Source organism: Danio rerio, chromosome 16, assembly GCF_049306965.1.
Source record: "Danio rerio strain Tuebingen ecotype United States chromosome 16, GRCz12tu, whole genome shotgun sequence".
NCBI classification, from domain to species: domain Eukaryota; kingdom Metazoa; phylum Chordata; class Actinopteri; order Cypriniformes; family Danionidae; genus Danio; species Danio rerio.
Genome location: NC_133191.1, coordinates 10410001 through 10424972, shown reverse-complemented (window position 1 = coordinate 10424972; position 14972 = coordinate 10410001). Strand labels below are relative to the sequence as shown.

Genomic DNA, 14972 nt, shown 5'->3' with positions numbered 1-14972 from the left:
TTCCTATTTTATAAACATATAGATGTGTTGTGGTAGTAAGACAGAGAAATAATGTTTTTTTTCTCCAAAAAAAATGCTAGTTCAATCAGTTACAGCTAGTTCACAGTTACAACTAGTGTGCAAATAACGGGCTTGGTATACAAGACATAAAACATGGGATGCACGCATTGCATAGAGTGGAGTAATCATATTTGAATGGCCACCGGACTAAGGATCTTGGAGATGAAAAAAAAGACCTGTGAATTTTGGACCATGCTTATGAGACGGAAATTGCAGGGGGAGGTTGTGAGTTGAAAGCCAGACTTTCTAACTGCAGACGTACCAGGGAGTTTTTGGGACGATGAAGATTAGCATCGTTACGTGTTCGTTCATGATTCTAAAGTAATGATTCACGTGCTCTCTGCCAAGTTCACCGACACCGTTTATTGAAAGCTTGGACTGAGGGCATGGATGCTTCAGATTCTTGTGCGGAAAATATAGGTGGTTGGTACTCTAAACTTCAGTGAAATGGGGAATTACTGGTAGATGATGTGGGCAGCGAGTTATAGGCGTATTCTGCCCATCATAGCTGCTTACACCGTGATCCGGGATTGTGAGCGACTAGGGTGCGGAGTAAACGTCACAGAATTTGGTTAACATGTTCGACCTGTCCAGTAGTCTGTGGGTGAAAACCGGACCACAGACTGAATCTGTTGACAGAATTCTTTCCAGAATCGAGACGCGAAGTGGGGACATAATCAAACACGATAAGAGCTGTCTCCTAAGCCGACAGGAGTTTAGGAAGGGGGATGAAGTGAGTGTCTTTAGAAAAACAGTCAACAATAGTGAGAATAACGGGAATACCTGCCAAAAAAGGCAACCCTGTCATAAAGTCTAAAGCAACAGTGGACCGAAGACGTGATGGAAAGGAAAGAGGTTGCAGAAGACTTGCTGGAGGCGAATTATTAGGTTTGGATTAAGTGCAAACTGGGCGGGACAAGACGTAACTGCAGATGTTGTGAGCCTTAGCGGACCACCAGAAGCAATAGAATGCAGCAGTGAGGAGTTTCGAGGAGTGAGTCCAACGTAGAACTGCTGGGCATATGGATCTGAGAATAAATAATTTACCTATGGGGCAGCCGCAAGGTATAACCGCATAAGGTAATGCCTTTTTGTCTTGTCGTTCAATACCCCAGACCACGGCTCTTAGCACTCACCCTTTGTTGAGATAAAGTGTCCAGTTTTACGTTCTTGCCTCTGGGTCAATAAGAGATGGAAAAATCTAAACTACTAAAGAAAAGAGCCCCTCGAGCTTGTCTGGTGTTGAGACGCTTGGCAGAAAGAATATGGGTTAAGTTACGGTGGTCGATCCAAACCACAAATGGGATAGTAGATCCATCTAACCAATGACACTATTTGCCGATGGCTTGTCGGATATCAAGGAATTTGCGATTTTTCTGACATCGTAATTGCACTCGGCGGGTGAGGGGAAAAGGCGCACGGATGAATTTGGTCATCTTTAGCCCGTTGAGAGAGAATGTCTCCAACGACAATTGACAATAGACGCGTCTAATTCATTGATAATTTGACACGACGGGTCAGGAGTGACAAGAATAGGGCGGTGGTAAAAATTCCTTTAAACGCTCAAAAGCCACCTGAATAGCCCAGGATGACGAAAAGCGGATTTTAGTAGACTTTAAGGCAGTAAGCGAAGACGCAACCTGACTGAAGTTGCAAATGAAACGGCGAAAAAAAATTGCAAAAACTAGGAATCTTTGATGCGCCGGTCAAGAATCAACAACTGTCCATTCATCTACCGCGCAGACCTTTCTTAGGTCCATACTAATACCTTCTGCTGGCCCAAAAATGTTACAGACTCCGCATGAAGTTAACAAAAAGGCGATTCTCAAGCAGACTTGGAGAACACAGGAGACGTGTTGGACATGATCCGACAGAGATGGGAAGAAAATTAAAATATAATTCAGGTAAACAAAAACAAAGATATTAAGCATGTCCCTTAGGACATCGTTTACCAGTGCTTGGAACACGGACGGAACATTAACCAGACTGAGGGAAAGGACCCGATATTCAAAGTGACTCGCCACCCTTTCTTATGTGCACGAAGTGATAAGCGTTACGCAGATCTAGTTAAGTGAAAACTTTAGCTCCCTGCAGGATCTCAAGCTGAAGACATGAGTGGTAATGGATAAGCGTTCTTTATAGTAAGGCTGTTCAGCCCTCTATAATCGATAATGTAGGGAGGTAAACACTCGTCCTTCTTTTTAATGAAGAAAAAAGCAGTGCCAGACAGTGGGGTTGACTGGACAGTTGTGCCCGCAGTGAACGAATTGGCAAGATCATTATCGAGTGCTTGACATTTAGAGCAGATAAGCAACAGAGCTTTCAATGCAAGAATCATTTGGGCGATAAAGAGGGAGAGAAGCGGCCGGGCAACAGCTAAAAACCCGTCGCAGATTGTAATACTCCTCAGGAACACCAGATAAATCTCCGGGCTCTCCTTGAAACACGGAAACAGAGGACAAAGCAGACACAAGACATTTTACATGACAAGAGCTGCGTCCCAAATCGCATGCTTATTCTACGCCATTTTGTAGTATAAATAGTGTAAGTAGTGTGTTCACACGGAAAACTCTAAAAATCATAAGTGCACTTTAATTACCCGGATGATGCACTCATTCAGCCGCTAAAATGTAGTGTGTAATGATGGACACTTCACGAGCTCAACGACCGCAGGTTTGCTTACGTAGCGGAAGGGGCGGAGCTATCAGGCGCACATGTTGAATAACTTTATTTATTTTGGATGGTGAGAGCAAAATTCTTCTGCGAGAGTGATTATAGCGCCTCCCGATGGTGAATGCGGCAATACTCACGGCAGGTATGATTTGATAATTCGGTCGTTTATTTCACTGATTTGGCGACCGTCAAACATCATCAGAGAAACGGTTTGAATTTCCGCTTAGTAAAAAAACATTAGTGAGCCATTTGGGATGACACTACATACATGTACTATCCTGTTGAGTGTGTAAGTGCGTAAGTACAATATTGCATGAGTACATAGTGTATCGTGTGCCATTTGGGACGCAGCTAAGATTGGCTCCCTGACAATAATGTCTCTTTGGACAAGTCTATTTGTGGGTTATGCTGGATGAGCCATGGATGACCCACGACTATGGGAGTAAAAGGGGAACAAAACAAATAAAAAGATAATGTCTCTTTGTGATTGCCAGAGACAGTGAGACTCACAGGGTATGTGACTCCTGGTGAGAGGGCAGTGAGAGGGTGGTTGAGGCTCTTAAACGGGATCTTATGGTTTAATGCCCAGGCTTCATCTATAAAATAACCCTCAGCACCAAAGTCAATAAACACTGAGCAGGAGATGGATGAATCTCTGTAGGTCAGAGTGGTCGCCAGTGAGAAATAGGAATTAAGTGATGGAGAAAGGATGGTCGCACTCGCCAGTGGTCCCCTGTCTACTTTCGATATTTTACTGAACATCTAGGAGTGATGTGTTTGGCGCCCCCACAGTACATACACAATATGCCCAACAACGCCAACAGCCGGCGCTGTCACTGTCGCTGTCACTTTTGAAACGCGCATAGATCCAAGTTGCATAGGCGCCGTCCAGAATAGACCAGAACGAGGAGCAGATGACACAGGTGCGGAAGCGAGGACGGCAGTCAGATGCTTATCCACTCAAGTTGCCACCTCTACCAGTCGATCAAATCTGGAGGGAAAATTGTAGGCCAGGAGCTCATCTTTTACCTTGATGTTGAGACCCTCCAAAAAACGTGCTGTGAAATAATACAAATATTTTCCCCTCCTTATTGTTATTGGCTCCCCCGTAATGAGTGAGCATAGACGCTGACCTAGAATGCCAATGCATAAACAATGTCATCGTATTTTGACTTAATAGCAAAAAAATTGTGATCATATCCCATTACTCCTTCAAAACGTAGTACATTAGTTTTATAAACGTCACATCTTGGAAAAAAAGGGCATAATAAGTCTCATTTAACTACTTTAAATCGCATACCATGCTGTTTAAAGGTCTTCTGATCGCGACTGCTCAGTGTGGTAAATCCATTCACTTTAGCTTACATTGCAGTCACTTGTCGTTTGAGTTGAGCGTATTAAAAGTCTGTGCTACTTGTGGTTTCAATCTTCAGAAATTTTGGCTGTGTTTGGTGTTTAATACATATTTATTATGAAAAACAGAATGCTAATGCTTAGTCAGTCAGTCTCTTAGTCAGGTTTGCAGTGACACTGGCACAATGTCTAACAAAATTGTGTATTACTGCCAGAAAATAAGTTGCAAAATTCAGTTAGTCTGGAGCCCTGGTATACTATACTTTAAATTATTATTGTTATTATAGAAATATTTAATCATTCATTTTATTTAATAGCCAAACTTTTTATATAAAATTATTACTTTTGGACCTCAAAGCATATCGTTTTGAAATGCAGGCCTTTATACTATTTACTGATCTGAAATAACCTTGAGAAAGTTTTGTTAGCTTTTTTCTTTGTGCTACAGTCTTTGTTGTTTTTTAATTTGTATATTTAAATTTTGCTCAGTATATGTAAAATTACACAAAGATTTAAATTGTATATTTTTGTGTTATTTACTAAAACACTGTACTAGCAGGAAATAACCGCCTGCGTCCATAATTAAAACAAATTAGAGCAATTACATTAATTGTAAGAAAAAATTCTAGTGTTCAAAAATTACTCTCTAATTTTGATCTCAACTGTATTTTTCAAGAGTTTGTCTCAAATAACACGCTTTTGCCTTTTGCAGAAATCCTTGGAAAGACAAAAAACAGCAGAGAAGGAGAGATTGTTTTTGGTATATGCGAAACAGTGGTGGCAGGAGTTCTTGGACATTCGACCGTCAAACAAATCCAAACTCGTGAAGATTTTTGCACAGGTAATTTCATGGACAACAGACCATTTTCACATTTCTGGGTATCTCAGCAATGGAAGTCATCATAATTGGATAAACTTAAAGAGCAGTGAATGGGAGAGTAGCATAAATACATTTGTTGTACTCCTATTTGCTCAAATAACAAAAGACAAAAATCCACAATACTGTTTCAAAAAAAACTTTCAAAAAAGGAAAAACAAAGTGTGAGACTGAAAACGGCAGCCAGAAGTACAATATCAAACTTAATATCTCACCCATAGATGCTAGGTGGTAATTCATTTTTTGTAGTTTCATGCAAAGATGATATAATACAAAGTATAGCTTTACAAATGTACATAATTAAAAAAAAAGATATGCAAAATTTTCAAGGAATTAAGATGCTGATGACCGTTAAACACGTCATCACCATCTTGTGAAAAAGCACCTCTGTAATGAATGCTGATTTAAGCAGTATTTATGTGAATAACAGTGTTTACTTCAGATGTCATTACTACTTGTTTTTTTTTTTTTTCAGGATGAAAATGGTGTGAACAGACCTGTGTGTTCATATGTACGTGTATTGCGTGCTGGCAGATTGCTTGAAAGTCCACGGCAGGCGGCACGTTTCGTTAGTCTGTTAGCTCAGGAGAGAGCACCCGTGGTTGGAGGAGGAGTTAGGCAGGAGCAGTGGGCCTCCATGATGGTCTTTCTTTGTAGGAACAAGGCAAGGACATCTCACACTAGACACTAGGCAAACTGACTAATCAAGCCATGAATAAATATATTGAATAATATGTACAATTTTTAGGAACATCGGCATTCACCTAAACAAATTTTTTTTCAGGGTGACTGCGAGGATCATGCTACACTGCTGTGTAGTTTATTGTTGGGCTTTGGATTGGATGCTTATGTATGTGTTGGCACCAAAGTCAAAAATATTCCACACACATGGGTCATGACCTGTGGCACAGATGGCTCCATCACCTTTTGGGAAAGTTTTACAGCACACAGGTAATCAATCATATGTTCATGGAAATCTCGTTATATATCTTTATTTTTGTTCTTAATTATCTTCCAGACTTTGTCTAAATCGGTTCAAAAATGTATTAATTTTTTGGAAATATTTCACCTGTATGACAAAAACTATTCTTTTGTTCTAGATCCAAAATGTACCCTTATTACAGTTGTATTGCAGACAAAGCTTCTGTTACAATTATTACAACATTACAGTTCCTCACTAAGCTAAACAATTTACTAAACTTTTTAAAATTTTGAAATATTTGAATGCTTTATTTATAATCATTTTAATAGTATTAACAAAAATACAGTTTTAACTTTAAAATTACTTTACTGTATATCTCATGATGTCAATTTTTTGTAGATACTTTATTAATATCTTCTCAAATTTAGACTACAAGGGCTCTATTTTGACGTTCCATGCGCAAAGCGCAAAACGCAGGGCGCAAACGCTTTCAGGGCGTGTCAGAACGCATTTTTGCTAATTTAAGGACAGGAAAATCCACTTTGCGCTGTGGCGCATGGTCTAAAAGGGTTGAGTTTATTTTCTTAATGAGTTATAGGTGTGTTTTGAGAATAAACCAGAGTCTCATCTCCCATTCCCTTTAAGAGCCAGCTGCATCGCGCCATAAGCGCATGTACTATTTACAGGACGTAAACAGAAAACTGTTAAACAGAGCATCTACTGCGTGAGAATGAGAGATAATCGATCTACTTTCACTTTTGCTCTTGGATAGGGAATTCTTTACGCACAGACATCACTTAGTCTATAAATAATTAATTGCGTTTGTTAAGCGCAAATATTCGTTTCAAAACTATTTCTAAATTCAGTTCTAATTTCCAGCAAACGAATAAATGAACAATAATAACGAAGTGTGTTCAAAAACCTGAGTTATATCCTAAAACACATGCTGTGCCCCTTATGGTCTAAAACCTGACAGGCTAGCAAATCTAAGCTTGTTTTTAATAAAACAAATATAAATATGGATATAATAAATAATACTGCTAATAATAATAACATTATACAAAAGCAAATTGTTATGAATGAACTGAAAAAGCCTCCCGAGATGAAGAAGACATAAGCAGTGATTTTTCATATTTATGTAGGCTAGAAAATAATATGTTTTGTAATATTTTAATCCTTTATATTTATATCCTATATCTATTCTTATTATATCCTATATATATCCTTAATATTTAAATTTTTTCATATGTAAAGAGATTTGCCCATTGCTCTCTCGTGTGTATTAAGCAGTGTGAAAGCGAGGTGCAACTCTGTGCTGGAGTTTAGACCGGGTTTGTTTTGGTCTAATGAAAAATCTATTTTAGTTTCTCAAAATAGCGACGCGCCAGCGGTCCGCCTCAGAACGCCTTCCTTTTTAGACCAGAATGCCTATGGGCGCACAAATGAGCGCTAATGCATTTGCTATTTAAACAGCGTAGCGCAACACTTCAAAACGACTCTTGCGCCAAGCTGAAACTACCAAAAGACTATTGCGCCGCGCCTTGCGCCACATTGCGCCGGGTGTATGATAGGGCCCCAAATGTGTTACTTAACAGGGAAATGGAAATGTTGCTATGGCACTTGAATGAAATACAATAAGTTAGTTTTTCATCTAATGTTTCTAATTTTCAATATAAATTTTATATTTTATTGAAATGTATTAAAGTAAAATGTAAATGATTGCTCCGTACACCTGTCAGTCACCAAAATAATGAATATTGGAAGAAAGTCTTCATACTTGTTCTACTGATTTCCTGTGTTTCGCTGACAATAAGAAAAAGTAATGCATCATTGTTGTTCAATTCAAAGGCATTCGTGAATAAATGATGCCCTGGTTGCATACCCGTTTGTTATTGTGCAGACATAACCACACTTCACATGACATAGCTCAAAACAAAATGTGATTGGTCGGTCAACCTTAAGTCATATAGCATTGTGGGCGGTCATGGGTCATTTAAAGCGGCCAAAGTGCCTTCAGCTTCAGTCTGAGGTCTGGCTATGTGAGACTATGAAGAAGCTAGATAGCTAGCCGTCAAATGCACATGAAGTTTATTCCTTCCACAATATTTACGTTGTCAATGCTCATTTGTTTTGGATTTTTCTGTAAAACTTAAATAAGTAAACAAGAAATTAAATTAATTAAATTATGTGCAGTTGCTTACAATCATATTTCATTTCAGTGATTATTGTTCACAAGCTGAAACGAAACAGTTACAGAGAAACAAACTAATACTCAAAACGTCCTCTAGGTGTCAGCCTTGCATTATGACCAGAGAATGGGCAGAACAGTCAGATTGTGCCACTATGATGAGGTTTATTGTTGCTTGAAAACAGTAAAACTGTGTGTGTGTGTGTGTGTGTAGTCAGACATTTTATACAATTATAAATACATCTTTGTTAAACATACTATAAAACAAACAAATACAAATAGGATGTGAAGAGATTAGTAATATGCTAATTTACACATGTCAAGCAACCTTTTGGGTAGAGTTTAGCTACTTTTTTTCTCAAATAGTTGCAAACGCTGATTACTCCAGACTTTAATGCAAAATGATCAAGAAACATTACTTATTATCATTTAATATAATCAATAAGGTGTCAACAATAGTTCAAATAACATCTGATTCATAGTTTTGTGGAAAATTGATTGATAAGTACAAAATAAGTATATTTTCATCATTGAATATAATAAGAACCATTATTAACCCTCTGGGGTCTGTGGGTGTTATGGGGGCCTGGAGAAGTTCTGACATGACCTGACATTTACTGTAGGCTTTTTTGCGTTGCTTATAAACATATAAGTGGCCAAAGTTTAATAACAACGTTACCAACATGTATGTACATGATCATGTTTTTGAAATAGAATTATTTATGTGTGGTTGGTGAAAACAACATTTTTTAAGTCACTGAAATAACTCCATGAAACATACAGAATATACAGGTGAAGTCAGAATTATTAGCCCCCCTGAATTATTAGCTCCCCTGTTTACATCTGTTTGTGGAGAGAAGATTAATTCAACACATTTCTAAAGATAATTGTTTTAATAACTAATCTCTAATAGCTGATTTATTTTATCTTTGCCATGATGACAGTAAATCATATTTTACAAGTTATTGTATAACGATGGTTTGTTTTGTAGTCGAAAAAATAGCTCAAAGGGGCTGATAATTTTGATCATTTTTAAAATGGTTAATAAAAATTTTAAAACTGCTTTTATTCTAGCTAAAATAAAACAAATAAGACTTTCTCCTGAAGGAAAAAAATATGATCAGAAATACTGTGTAAATTATTTTGCTCTATTAAACATCATTTCGTAAATATTTAAAAAAGAAAATAAAAATCTAAGGGGGGCTAATAATTCTGACTTCAACTATATATAAATGTTCTCAAGACTTTTGAACTGGATTAAGTAACCTAGAGTCTTTTTGCTTCAAAACAACATATTGATTTAGATTTAAGAAGACATTTTTTGAGTGAAAAGGGTCTGAGAGGAGGCATGAACTGCTATTGCAAACACAGTCATTCACACATGAGAAGACAAATGCCCACATATCGAGCTTTATAATGAGCTATCCAGAAAGGTATGTGACTGAGAGGGCAGTTATGAGAAATAATGTGAGGATTTATAAATTGTATAATATATTTTTATGTTTAGTTCATTGAGAATGTTTGGCTATCACACACAAAAAAAAATTAAGATTGACTTGCAAAGCAGTTAAAAATGTACACATTAACACATCTCTAAACATAATGATTTTAATAACTCATTTCTATCTATCTGTGCCATGATGACAGTAAATAATATTCGACTAGATATTTTTCAAGACACTTCTATACAGCTTAAAGTGACATTTAAAGGCTTAACTAGGTTAATTAGGTTAACTAGGCAGTTAATTGTAATTAGGTAAGTTATTAAATAAGTTATTATATAACAATTGTTTGTTCTGTAGACTATCGGAAAAACATAACTTAAAGGGGCTAATAATTTTGTCCTTAAAATGTTTTTTTATTGCTATTATTTATAGCAGGGTTGTCCAAACTTGGTCCTGAAGGGCCAGTGTCCTGCTGGGTTTAACTCCAACTTAGCTTCAACACACCTGCCAGGAAGTGTTTTAGCATATCTAGTAAGAGCTTGATAAGCTGGTTCTGGTGTTTGATTAGGGTTGGAGCTAAACTCTTCAGAACACTGGCCCTCTAGGACTAAGTGTGGACACCCCTAACTTAAAGGTATTACGTTTTTATAGGAATATAATACTTATATACATCAGTATTGACAGCCTTTGCTCAATACTTTGTTAATGCACCTTTGCCAGCAATTACAGCCTCAAGTCTTTTTGAATATGATGCCACAAGCTTGTTAAACCTGTCTTTGGGAATAAACAGAGAATAGGGAAGTTTCTAGAACTACGTCATATTATTAATATCATTCAAGATTTTTAAACTAGTTATTTTTATAAATTGTTTTAATGATCATAAAGGTTTTTTAAATCAAACTTTGATGCATCACTTGCTTTTGTTCATATCTCGGACAGTCTTACCTATTAAAGTTTATTAAAATATTCATGACAGCGGAACATGTTTTTCTCTACAAATATATATTTTTATTATGGCAATAATAAAAGCAAAAAAAAAAAAAGTGCATTAAAAAAAGTCATTTTGGTTTTAAGGGTCTCAAACAACATGCTGATATGCGTGCAAGGTCAAAAAACACTTTCACTGTCATTGTCCTATAATATGTATTTATTTTTACCTAATTATTCCATTGACTCCCATATGAATCGTTCAGCGATTTATTTAAGCTAATCTGCGCTAATTGTACCGATGACCCAGTCTATTGCGATAAGTCGACTGCGTTAAGCACGAGACAGACAGCAATTCCCACTATGGCTTCAGTATGAAAGAGCAGAAAGTATGTGAGAGCCCAATGCAGGAATGCAATAAAGCAATGCAGTTAAACACCAGCATATTACTCTACTCTTAACCTTAACCCAAGTAATAACAAAGACTCACGTTAAGTATTAATCCACATTAGCAAGAGTTTAACTGTTGTGAAAATTGTCTGCGCCGCACGTGTGAGGAACAGCTGATGGTGACCATGGAAAAGACAAACGGCACTGGATTGTCAATCCAGAAACGCATTTAAAATTGAAAAAAGGAAGAATCAGGAATCTCGTTTTTAACGTAGTTTTGGACGCGATATGTAAACTATTTTATGTTACAGATTTAACCTGACAAATACAGTACAAGCACTAATCTATAATTGATATGTATTTGCAAGCCGCGCGAGGCAATTACAACTTATAACACACAATTAAATGCATATTTTGCAAACTACACAAAACGAGGCAACAATTTTAATTACACTTACACATTATGATCCAGAGGAAGAAAAAAACGGTCAATTTGAACTGTAAAAGTTAATGACAAAGTCCCTGTCAAAGTCTGACAAAGTCCCCTTGTCTCTCCTGCACCTTCAATAGCAAACGACGAATCCCACATTGTAGCATAGATTATTGTATCAAAAATCAGAAAAATGACAGGAACAAACACAGCACTAGGTTGGCTATACTGTGGTATTGTTTTTTTCAGAACTGGAACTACATATTTGATGATGTACCATATCGACGTTGATGCGATCAAACAAAAGATTTGAACCCAACTCTATTTGTTTATTCGACTCTTAAGTCAACTATTTTGCTAAAGAATCAATATTTTTATACAAAGTGTACTTTGAAATCATGTCGCGCGCACCCAAAGAGAGCCTTTGCAAACACAGCAATGACGTCACATTCGCCATGCGCACTCAAGCGAACTTCGGACACGTCATGTATAAACCAGGCTTAAGGCCTTGGAATTAGATTTAAGACATGGGCAGAGACTGTATGTCGACCAATCCAAAGTCCAGTTTTTCCTGGGCTTAGTCAAATTTTTCTCTGCAAGATGTCTGGAAGATGCCTAGCATCCTTGTCAAATGGTTTAAAAAGTTGCAAACTCTCCTTTACTTTTTGCATGTTCAAGAGAACTATCTAGACCATCAATTTTTGAAATATTAAAATCTCACCAACAGACCAGACAATAGTCTGCAAACTACTTGGTAGTTTTTAAGTAACAGAACACTCTATACTCTTTATTAACATGTAATTCTTAATTTGCCAATTTCTGCTTGGCAGGTTTTGTAAAATATGTTACTATGTACAGCATTTTCTTTTTAAAAGCCATAATAATCCCAAACACCTTACATACTGTTCTATATACATTGTCAGGTTCTTTAAAACCATTGTACAAGTAGTCGGAAGTACAGTTTAGTGTGCCAAGTTGATGCTGCCTTGGCAGATTACTTTCCTCTTGCATGACACATCTGTTATTAAATATATGCATGTTCAGCAGTCCTTCCTATTTGCACTGCTTTAAGATGCCCTCCTATTTTTTCTGTTGTAGATACCTTCACCGTCCAATAGACCCAGATGCTCCTTCCATGATCCTCCAACCAAAACCTGTGCACCCTTACCAGACACTTGGCTGTGTATTTAACCACAAGATATTTCTGGCAAACTGTCAGGTGTCAGATGCTGTGGAGCGGTGTGTATTTGACTTTACAGACGGCTCCCGCTGGAAGGCCATGAGTGAGGAGGCTGTTAGATCTGTATGTGACCCTGGCTTCAACACCTCTCTCCCTCCAACTCCTCCTCTCTGCTCCTCTTCTTTAGTTCCAAATGAGGCTAGCAACCAACTTGAGCTGGAAATGCGGTACTTATTATCAGAGCATAGAAAGGTAAGAACAACACAAGTCGCAAGAAATCTCTGACATTAAACTTGCACATAGTGCATTTCTGAATACAGTTTACCCTTTAAAATGAAAGTTAATGTGAGCAGGGGCAGTTCTAGGGGTGGCCAGTGCCTCTAAGCTTGACCACCCCTCTGGTTGCCAGCTTGATTTGGGATCATCAAGTAATGGAACAGTGACAGATTTTGATAAAAAAAACACAAATTGTGGATAGAACTGATCTGATTAACTAGCCTGTGATGTACTTTGCCACACATCAGAGATGTGAATCTCCCCTGTATGTAAACAGTAATAACTTGGTGCACAGAGCAAGAAATCATGGAGAAAGAGGTATGAACCTTTACTCATTCATGTTGCCAGATTTTGATAAAAAAATAGGCATACAAGAATAAGTCCATAATAAATCACAATAAAATACTCTTAATAATAATTATTTTCAAATTATCTAATAAACTTAACCAATTTTATAGGTCAAGACATAAAGGTCTCCTATTGTGCCCATTTTACAAGATGTAAGATAAGTCTGTTGTGTCTCAGGAATGTGTCAGTAAAGTTTTAAAATACCCATCATATCATTTATTATACCTGGCTAAATATGTGAATTTTGGGGTCAGAGAAAATTGTAGCTGTTTTTGTTGCCTGAGCTTTTGAATGCAAATGAGCTGGTTCTCACATGCGTGTCTGTTTGTCCTGCTGCGTAACATCAAATAAACAGCAGTCAGTGACAGAGACATACACGGATGAAGCAGAGAATAAGTTTGAGTCAACACACCAAGTAAAATTATTTGATTTTTTGTTCGGGAGTTTATTCAAGCCTTTCTGCAACAATGAGTCACACACAAATGCCAATACAGTGATTCCTAGCTATAATACGGTTCACTTTTCGTGGCCTCGCAGTTTCACGTTTTCTTTTTTTTTTTCGTGCAATTTGACATGCTTTTTTTAAACAGTGTATTCTTTTCTGTGCCCTGACTGGCTGTAGACTATTTTGTCAATCAATGTCCTCAATGGCGTTTTTGCAATTTTTCTTTCCACAATATCGACGAAATGTTTTGCACCGTCAAACGAGCGCACATGGCACCCAAAAGTCACCATCGCACAAAAAGCTTAACTTCTGAACATGCTAAAAGAAGGTAGAAGTACTCAGCTTTAGTGCACCATTACAGAATGAATAAATGAAGACCTTTGGTTTCATTATATAATACTGGACTTATTTTTTTACCAATGTTTGAACTTTGAGAGTGTTTAAGCGAGAGAAAAGTGTGAAAATGTTAATGCCTGTCTGAGAAAAACGTATAAAGTGTGTAGTGAGGGGTTTTACAGCCTTAAAACATCTATAATAATTGTAAAATTAAAGCTGAATACTACGCGGGTTTCAACTATTGCAGGTTATATTTTCAACGTAACTCCCACGAATAACGAGGGCCAACTGTAAATAGTTCACAGTACACACACACACACGCACAAAATGTTTAACTGTGCACTGTTTTTGCTGGTCTACTTGCAGCAAATTTGACAGAATACAAGTGTAAAAACTGGAGTGACACAAACTACTGAGGTAGGATCCAAATGCAGGTTTAATCAGTGGTCAGGCAAGCAATGGTCAATACAGTTGCAAATAGGTATATGGAGACAGTCCAGAATCTAACAGTAAACAGGCGAGAGGTCAAAAGGCAGGCGGCAGACTAAGACGAAAAGGCTAACAAGGCAAGGGTCAAAACACGGGTAAACAAGACAAGGAAAACGCGTTGTAGTGTTACTACACAGATAACAAGACTCGGCAAAGTGAATGAGTGAGTGTGTAGCTTAAATAGTGTGTGCTATCGGTCTCTGAGAATCCTCAGGGGGTGAGAGTGTAATCAGTCTAAATGAGGAAGCAGGTGTGTGTGTGTGTGTGTGTGTGTGTGTGTGTGTGGCATGACTGAATATGTAGTCCATTTACAAGCAGATTTGTAGTTCCAAGAGAGTGAATGTTTTCCAGCGACCTCTGGTAGTTAGAGGTCGCTGGTGATTGTGACAAGTTTATATACACTGCCGTATGGATATTTATCAAACTACTGTACAAAATACTCCTGATTTAATGACCACAGATCTGGACTCCTGTTGTTTGATTAAAGCATTTTCCTATATAGTTGTGCTGACACAATGAAGCTATGCTGATTCTAGCAGTTATGAATTACACTGCGGTAATTTCCAGTCTTTTTATTACAGTCATGCATTGTTTTAACCCTTATGAACTTTTGGGAATGTTTTAATTCCTGAT

General features: G+C 37.5%; 1 protein-coding gene across 1 annotated transcript in view; it reads left to right on the top strand.

Moving 5' to 3' along the window:
• Positions 1-14972, top strand: part of cep76 (centrosomal protein 76) — a 28350-nt gene that overhangs the window by 8315 nt on the left and 5063 nt on the right. The window contains 4 exon segments of the mRNA NM_001103119.2: positions 4799-4927; positions 5439-5627; positions 5748-5914; positions 12364-12697. Of these exon segments, the coding sequence (NP_001096589.2) occupies positions 4799-4927; positions 5439-5627; positions 5748-5914; positions 12364-12697 (819 nt within the window).